The sequence below is a fragment of the Tigriopus californicus genome, chromosome 6 (assembly GCF_007210705.1).
Source record: "Tigriopus californicus strain San Diego chromosome 6, Tcal_SD_v2.1, whole genome shotgun sequence".
In the NCBI taxonomy this organism is placed as follows: domain Eukaryota; kingdom Metazoa; phylum Arthropoda; class Copepoda; order Harpacticoida; family Harpacticidae; genus Tigriopus; species Tigriopus californicus.
This window is the reverse complement of record NC_081445.1, coordinates 1171047-1180212: the sequence shown is the minus strand read 5'-3', so window position 1 is coordinate 1180212 and position 9166 is coordinate 1171047. Positions and strand designations below refer to the sequence as shown.

At 41.0% G+C, this 9166-nt stretch overlaps 1 protein-coding gene and 2 long non-coding RNA genes across 5 annotated transcripts; 1 reads left to right on the top strand and 2 right to left on the bottom strand.

The window, feature by feature from the left end:
• Positions 1-4113: 4113 nt before the first annotated feature.
• LOC131882170 (uncharacterized) lies at positions 4114-4955 on the bottom strand. Of its 3 annotated transcripts, none has more exons than XR_009373456.1 (3): positions 4765-4955; positions 4582-4710; positions 4114-4509 (listed from the first exon to the last, which is right to left on the bottom strand). XR_009373456.1 is itself a non-coding variant. In XM_059229240.1 (3 exons), the coding sequence occupies exons 1-3, from the start codon at positions 4833-4835 to the stop codon at positions 4267-4269; spliced, it is 435 nt and encodes a 144-aa protein (XP_059085223.1). In that variant the 5' UTR covers positions 4836-4955; the 3' UTR covers positions 4114-4266. The 3 variants fall into 3 exon arrangements, 2 of the variants coding, with proteins under 2 accessions (XP_059085223.1, XP_059085222.1); XM_059229240.1 differs by having other exon boundaries at positions 4582-4694; positions 4757-4955; XM_059229239.1 differs by having other exon boundaries at positions 4114-4694; positions 4757-4955.
• A 1415-nt stretch (positions 4956-6370) lies between these two features.
• LOC131882217 (uncharacterized) lies at positions 6371-7848 on the bottom strand. The gene is made up of 2 exons (XR_009373464.1): positions 7517-7848; positions 6371-7445 (listed from the first exon to the last, which is right to left on the bottom strand). It is a non-coding gene; the product is annotated as an uncharacterized LOC131882217 (long non-coding RNA).
• On the top strand, positions 7697-8903 carry LOC131882216 (uncharacterized). Its single transcript, XR_009373463.1, has 2 exons — positions 7697-8091; positions 8413-8903. It is a non-coding gene; the product is annotated as an uncharacterized LOC131882216 (long non-coding RNA).
• Positions 8904-9166: the final 263 nt, after the last annotated feature.

The window sequence follows — 9166 nt, the reverse complement described above, 5'->3', positions numbered from 1 at the left end:
GTGAAAGACAATCAAAGTTAGTGATTGTTAATGTTTGTTTAGGAGAATTGCAAAAATGAGGTCTTTGCAAATCCCTATAATCAAGCATTTTCCAAGGACAAAGTAACCAAATTTTTAAGTAGCATTCCAGATCAACCCTACATTCCAGGCCTAGCTCGGTCTGCCAACTCAAACTCGTTGGTAGACCAAATAACATGCAAAGATTGAAAGGTAATGGATAGATGAATATAACCTTTCATTTCAATAGCACTGGGGATTACATTCCTTGTAGCAGTTAGAAAAGCCCGTGAAAAACCAAACAAAAACCTGGAAGGAATCACATTGAAGGAGCTCCTTTAAATTGAAAATATGTTCTTGAACCTCAATTACTTGTAAAAAAACCAAGTACATAATACCTTCCCCGCCCTAACTATTACATACTTTTTGGATTTTAGGAGTTATAACGCACCTCATGAACTTGCTGTCATAGTTTAACACCATGCTGTTTCCAATTCAATATTAAATGTTTTCTACTGAGGAAGACTTCATGTGGAAACTGAGAAGCTCATTTTCAATTCATTTACAATTTTGAATGAGAGAGTTGCTTTGGATCATTTAGATTTGATTGTAATATCCAAGTGGAAGGGTCAAGGTTTTTTTGAAGGTTTATTATTGATTTAAGCTATTTTAACTAGAACCTCGTTTTTGGGCAGAGATGAAAGAAGAGTTTTGCAAAAATCATACTTTATTAGGTATTATGTCTCGCTTTTACAATTGGCAATAAGTGCCCATTGAAACCTATATCTTGGGTTTGTCAAGGGAGGAGAGTTTTACTAACACTACTGAAATTTGCATTCTTAGCTTTAAAGAAGAATTAATGATAGAAAATTAGGAACTAAAAATAGGGCAATTGTCTTAAAAAATCGTAACTATTGATATTTTTGTATTTTCCATGAAGAAAGAAGCACTGAAAATGATGTCAAGGGTGCTCTTTCAAACAAACAGAGAGATCGCCCCTTTCCCCCCTATGGGTCACCTTCTTTTTGCCGTGCGCCATCCAGGTCTTCTAGAAATCCATGCTCTAGTACAACCATATATAAGAACCTTAAGTACAACGGACTTTTGGGGCTATTATGGCTTGTTTAGACAACACTCATGAACCAAACAAACAAGGGACTTGAAGAATAAATTAGTGGACACAAAATGCTAAGCCAAAAATGCTCCAACCAATAAGGGGTGGCTAAAAAGAGGGGAAGAAAAGTCAAAGAAAATCAACAAGAATCCTACAAAGTACGGAGCTTGTGTAGTGAGCATCATCTCCAGTCTTGCGCTCTTGAGCCGGTAGAGGGCGATTTCGAAATCATATGCAATCTTCGTCGATGCAAGTGCTGGGTTGATGGTTACAGCAAGTGCTCCAGCCGCCATCAAACCCTTGGAGATTGTCAGGGGAGTGGATAACCAAACGTATGGTTTGCGCCCAAAGCTCGGCACCACGCACAATTTTGAAGTTCAATTTTGGATCTATTTACACTGCATGTGCTGAAACAAAAAAATGACGATTTCGAACGAAACCAGGATGTCAAGAATTTGTGTGTTATTGTTTGCAGGAACTCTAGTGTATTTTGAAAACTAATAATAACGCCGACCCTTCACACTCTGTTAATGATTTTGAAAGACTGTTTTGATGTGGGCATGGGCAAGATCCTGATTGTCTTGTTCTTTAATGCATTTTTCACTGCTCAGCCAAATTTCATTAAGTGCAGTGCACTTTGCAATAATCTCTTCAACCTCGAAATCAAGATTCTGAAAAGATAAATAGGCTCTGGGGGCTACGCCTAAATTTCACCTCACTTTAAATGACATTACAGTCACGAGCACACGTATTCACAACGTCAGGAAAAAGAAGTATTTTCTCGATAGTAGATCAGTTTTAGTTCTTGCCCCGACGGACTTGAAAAAGGAAAAGAAGAAAAGATACCAATAAACCAAAAACAAACGGGCAGCAGTGGGCCCAAGGTTTGGTTGGTTCACTTCGGCCACGACTAAAATTTTTAACGACATGAGATGAATCCGAAGATTGGTGTTGATCCATGCTAGTGATGGGATCAAATAAAATTTCAAATTCAAGATTGCCAGAAAACGGGGAAAGTGAAAGCACCAACCGATTCCATCGTAACGAAAAATGATGTGTTTGAGTAAAAAGCAACCCTGGCTTGACGGAAGAAAAATCAGGGTTACTTTTTGAGGCTAAACTAACGGGCCTGCGACATTCCAATTGTAATGTAATATGCAAATCAGTAATCCATGCTCGATTTGAGATGGAAGATATGAGCGTGATTACAACATAAAGCGACGAATTGATGACATCTGATTATTGATGACATCTGATAGAACTTTTCGTTGATCGACTATTCCAAGATCTTGGGTTCTTGATTGACATTTTCCCACGTTAAAATGGCCCACAACAAATTTATCTTCGCTCCCATTAACCAAACTTATCAAGTCGCTAAAGCTCTAACATTGGTTAAACTGAATATGCGACATTGTAGCGACCTTGATTTCTACTTTCCCACTTCTTGCGGAAAAATAGATTGTCAGAGTCGCCACAGCAAAACATTTAGCCCAAAATAATTGGGACAGAATAGCAGGAGCAAGATAATTGAGGACGTTACAATTGATAGACACAAGAAGTGGCAACAAAATCATTGAACACCCAAATCAATTGCCATATTCGCTGAAATAGGTTAAGCGAACACGCATTTTCTGACCTAAAAACATACAGCTTGGATCAAATTTGGCAGTACTGAATTGAAAGTCTGAGGCGCGTGCAGATTGATCTCATCTGTATGGAACACATTTTACCTTATGGTTGGTCACGTTATAAAAGATTAAATACACGTAAGTGAAAAGAAACGGCCTGTAACTAATCATGTATGGTCCTTACGTTGCTAGCCTTTTGCTTCAGCTGTTGCTCTGGAGGCTCGGACGAAGATGGCTAAAGATAAGATAAACTAACGTAACCTAACCTAACCTAACCTAACCTGACTAGCCCTCTAAACTAACCAAAGCTGACCTGACCTTACCTAACCTAACCTTTTGGTTGCAAGGACCTGAGGCCGCGGCGCAAGCCTGCGGCAGCTCGGTTGGGGGCCTCCAAAACAGTGGCAGCGGACAAGCAAAAGGTTAGCCACCTAAGGATGCAAGCCTTTGTTATTAAAGTCCAAAGAAACATTGAAGAATGCTTTCATCTGCTTTTTTTGACGCTTTTCGTGTTTCTTATCTTCACCCCGCGTAAGATCGAAGTAATGTCTGTTTTATTTTGGAATTATTCACTTGTCAAACTCCTCAGAAAATGATTCGTGAAAGGCCCATTTTCTATTGGAGAATTTACCAACTAGGCACTTCGTTCTACTCCAGAACTATTTGGAAAGGAAGAAATTCCACAGCACATCTTCCCACACGCCGATCGTTTCATGATACGGAATGTAACAAGGTTCTCGATGTTTGAACCATGACTTGACGTTTGAATTCGGCTTCCCCCCACCTCCGATGTTAAGATGTATATTATTTTTCCCGTTAAAAAAAGGCCACGTATCCAGCAAAGATGAAATTTTGACCACGTTTACTGAAAAGAAATAATACCATTCTTCCACTAAAAATGTTATTCGAACAGTTAATATGTCGGTTATGATTTTGGACGTTCACTTATAATGTCGCCAATTATTGTGTCCGCCAATTTTGACGTTGTCAATTGCTTTTACGCCAATCATTTTGAGCCCAATTATCATGAGGCATTACCCTAGTGTAGACGCGCTATGAGTGAACTTGGCCAAATTTGGGCCCAAAACCTGACACCGGGAACTCAGGAGAGCGGGTCAAAGTTATGGAGTGATAAGGACATACAATTTTAATCCTCGTCTTGTCTCGGTCCGCTTCACAAGACTTTGACAAGATTCTGTCCTTCAATAAACTTCTTCATAGGTAAATGTTGCAATAAAAAACACAAACTGAATTCATACGATCTAAGTTTATTATTCCGCAAACATTTTCGAAACGGGACTCAGAGCTGTTACGATCTAGAGCTGGCCTGTTATGGTTGAAAAACTGTCCTCACTCCCTGATTCGAGAATGCGATGGCTGGGTGCACGTTTTAATTTTGATCAGCCCAATGAAAGAATTTAACAAACAAGTTAGGCAATAGCGAACAGTATACATACGTAAAGCACGAGTTTCAATAAAAACTTAGTTACAACTCATCTCTAACAAGGGTATGGTCAATGAATTGAATTATCTATCAATTTCATCGTCACTTGGGATGGGTCCATTGTTGCCCAAGGTAAATAATGTCGATATTACGTTCAATCTCGCAATAATCATTTGCTCGGTCGCACAAGACCCCAAGGGCTCGGCAGTGAGTGAGGCCAAATTACTCCGAATTTCTTGTCGTTGGTTATTGGCTTCTGAGAAACCCAAAGTCCCCACGCCCAATCCCACGAGTCCACCCAATGCCAAGGCGGCAATGGTTAAAGCCTGGAATGTAAAAAAGTGCCATGGAGTGTGGGTCACAATTATTCGCCATGAGCACCTCCATTTATTGCTCACCTCTGGATTGGCCGAGAGGTCTTGACGATCCGTAACCTCTTGACTGGGATCCAGCGTCTCTTGTGGTGCAGAATTTTGATAGCTGGACCACCATGGATCTTCAGATAAATCATCTGGAATTGCGCGAATCTGTGTAGGGGAAGGTTTTAGTGGCGTGGAAATGGGATTGAACTACCTTGATACCTTTGGTGTCTCGCATGAGCGCAAATGATGGCCACGCCACACAGTCCCAAAAGAGACGATTTCCTGACCATGGTTTTGTGTTCTTACACTCTTCCGTATGTTTTCTTTTGGCCAATCTTGTGTTATACCCAAGAACACAGATCAAGTGGTTGAGGAAACATGAAGTTTATTGCAGAAGAATGGACGGCCTGGGAAGAACATGACTATTGTGTAAATGCGAAAAGCTGAAATAGCTAGTGAGGAAGGTACAGGAGCGAGTGTGGAGAGCATACAAACTATGGACATAAATGGCGGGAATAAAGAGGTTCATAATATCACAACAAATCTGGAGGTGAGTGACGACCATCCAAGTGTCCAAATCCAGATGAAAACGAGATTATTGCCATCCCCGCCCATATGGGAGCCATGCATAAGTTGGACACTCACACGCACTCCCACACTGACATAAATTACAAGGACTCACAAGTATTAGAAGATTAACTTGAATTCAACTGGATTTTAGGTGGATCTACTTTGCAGATAACGCTTTTGAGTTTTCAATTGTGACACAAACATTTTTGTGCAATGGAGCAGTTCACTGATTTTTTTTCCACATTATTTGCTGTTTTTCTCGAGTTGAACAGGGGTCGGTAACGATTAAAGACCGGGAACTCAGCTACATTAGATCTATTGATTCAATTACAGGAAAGCACTTTTTAGCGCTGTTTCCTTGGTTTTAGTCCTAGAGGGTTGATGAATAAGTGCGCGAATAAATTTGTCAGTGTCTTTGCATGAACGTGGAAGGTGCATTTAGCGCTGAAAGATTCTTCAAACCTGAATAAAGAAACTCTCACGTAATCGAACACCTATGGCAAGTTGCATTTTGCCAGTCTTTGCCTCTTCGTGCACAAGGTCAAGAGTTGACTTGAAACAAGTGTAAAAATACGGAAAAGTTGGTTGGTCCTACAATTGAGATGCTTTCAACTGTTTGAATTAGTTGCTAAAATCCAAAAACACCATTCCTTTTTGAAGGCTCCAGAGTGCAAAAAAAGCTCATATCACACCAACAAATTGAGAAACGACAAGCCAAACGTAGATTGCCTCCTTGAACCAAAGCTGATTTCCCTCACGTATTCCGACTATCCTGAAAGGCCGGGGTATAAGGCCAAATTGGGAACACATTTGAATAGACCGGCTAGATGTCAATTTACCGGATTTCCCGAGCACAAACATTCAAAGAGCAACCAGAAGGTACTAAAAATGACCATCCCAGGACAAAAAAGAACACTGTCTACACCCCCTCTTTGATCTTCGTTTTTCACGGCATTTCACGATATAATGATCTTGTTGTTGGGTACTAAGTAAGTTACAAGACGCTGATGGTTTGACACCCAAGACCTTTTTATTGTCCGGACCGTTGAAGAAAGGGCGATGTGGTTGGTTCGTTCAAGCTCCTGCACTCGTACACAAACTCCATCCGTGTCAAAAGTTGATAAAAACGATGGCAACTTGTTCATGATGCCAGAATAAAAAATAAATAAATCTTTATTGCGACTCTTGGTCATGTCAGATTATAAAATGTATCAAACTGTCGCATGATCGTCACGAGTGATTAAGTATCGAACGGTTTAGGGAGATGCACGAGTTCTTTATTTTCCTAGTAAGTTCCGTTTTTAGAATGAGTAAAACCATTTTCTTTTCTCAGTCGTCGTCTTCGAGCATTCGTATTGAAGAGAGCAATTAGGTCATCGCGCAATTAGCGTCCAATATTCATGGCATCTCTCCAAACTGTATGTATAAATATTATATGCAAAAATCGGTTGAAGGATAAAAGAATGAAGTGGTCAAGAATGATAAAAAAAGTTGACTAGAAAGTGATGTCACAATGAGTATCACTAGAATTGGTTCAGTGCACATGAAAAAAGTGAGGCGGAGTTTGGGAGCCACAGGTGAAGGCCGTAGAGGAAAATTAGAGTGATGTAGGTCCGGAAGAGTTGAAGAACTATTGGAAGGAGAAGATTCTCGATGGGAAGTCTATTGCACAAGTATCCGATCTTAGCTCTGGCTTTGTTCATTGCAGAGTTCAGGTGATTGGTGAAGGAGTGTTGGGTGGAGAAGGTGAAACCGACATAGTTGAAGCACTTGCCGATTTCAATCGGACTATTGTTAATATAGAAGGAGGTGGGAGGCAGACGGCCTTTATGGAAAACCATGGCCTTCGTCTTTCTGGTATTGACTTGAAGGCGTTCTCTTGTCAGTAGCCGTTCAGGGCATTGACGGCATTTTGCAATTCAACTGCTGATTCAGCCAAGAAAATCAGGTCGTTTACGTATTGCAGATATTATACCGGAAAATGGTTGATGGTGGGGCCTTAATTGGTGAGGGCTTCGGCCAGGTCGGATATATAAAGATAAAAAAGAATTGGCGATAGGGAATCCCCCTGCGGAAGGCCAATGGAAGTGAAGTAGCAGGGGGATAGGTCCTCAATTGAGGACCTCCTCAAATTTGTTGGGGTGTCCACGATTGTAAAAAGCTGAATAAAGGCCTTTTCGGTCAATTCTTGGAATGGGGCCTAACTGGGCCTTGGAAGAAGTGGCCTGAATTATTTGAATCTGGCTGGCGTATTGTGTTGCACGGACCACGGACGTAGGATGGGAGGACGGTGGGATCTCTCCATCAGGGCTGTTTCATCATCACATTATCTTTGATAGAAATACGTCTTTGATTCAGACACACACCCTCATAGAATATGAAGACCTCACTTTAACATTACCTGGGCGAATAATTTTCCTCTGCCACTGACTTGATAAGTGGTTCAATGCATTCGCCAAAGACTTGGCTTGAAACCATTTGATAAATGATGATAGTTTATTCCGGAAGGGAACAACGAGCGTTTTAAGTTGCAATTTCACGATTTATAGCTCTTCTGTTGACATGATTTCCCAATCGATGACGTCATACCGCTTGACCAATCACCATTGACTTCGTTTTGAACTAACCTGTATATATAAGAACCTTGTGATTTCCAAATCGATGACGTCATATCGCTCGACCAATCACTATTGACTTTTGAACTTCTGAGTTTTGAACTAACCTGTATATATAAGAACCTTGCTCTTAGTAATATTAGAGCAAGTACTCATCATATCAGCTATTGATAAGAAAAAAGGACATCTTATGTACGATAAGAGAAATGAGTCACGGATCCTTTATCTCCAAATCCCAACATATCAAGAATCACGAAACAATCATTTTCCAAGTGCTATCAAATTCCACCATGCCTTGCTTGGGCATGGACAAGAGGGGTCGTACGGTATATCCGAAGACGTTTTTGGAGCCCAAAGGCAGGTAAGATTCAATCCGTCCAAAAGCATTTTTAACCCCTCTAGTCTAAATGTGAATGGTGCCAAGTTCAATTTGAACCAACCTGTTCCCTGCACCCATCTAATCAGAGGCAAGTTTTTTTTTTATCGCTGGTACCTCCGAGTTAAGGCTTGGACGTCACCCAGAAGGAGAATCCGTTCACGACTTTGGCAAGTTTGTTTTAATTCTGGTTAACGTCCAATCCCCTAACTGCGAGGGAGGAGCTTCAAAAGACTGGCCTCAGGTCTGAGAAACTTTCCACATACATAGATACATACATACTGTATTTACGTATCTTTCAAACAGTGGTATTCCAGGCGCTGCTTCTAAGTCCACCATATCAGACGTTCACAGAAACAGGAGCGGACATGCGGTACATCCAAGGAAATATTCGGCCCTCAATGGCAGGAAAGGATCAAACCGTCCAAATGCATCCTTCAATCGACTCTATCTTTCGATGTGTAGTGCCAACCTAAAGTTCAACCAACCTGCTCCCCATAAGCCAAAAACAGCATCCTTGATTGTTAATGTTCCCAGACGCCTTCCGTTCCCTATAGCCAAAATACAAAGAAAGTGAAGATATCTGGGGAGGAGATGTGGTATAGTGGTTAGCGTAGTTTCCTTATACGAGAAAGGACCCTCCTCCCTGATCTTTCTCAAGGAAACTTTTGGACGCTAACCCTACCCACAGACGGAGAACCAAACTGATACGGACACGACACTGCCTATCGGAAAATTATGTTTGTATGTATGTATGTATTCGGGCTCGTTGAATAAAAAGGTAAAAGAAAATGAAACATATGGGACACCCGAGAACTCCTTAAACCATAGGGCTTGTTTTCAAGGAGATTTTTTTCCCCTTCCCCTCGAAGATCCATATATAAGAATGATGTGATGTCTGGCTTCGCTGGCCGGGCGAGGATAATCCCTCCTACCCTAGCATCCAAATACAAAAAAAATCTACTGTCTACCTAGAGACCCTTCAAACAATAAAAAAAGGTTACCTATTCCTTGTCAAGAATTTCCGATTTGCTGTTGCTCTTTTGCTCCCTTCAGATCC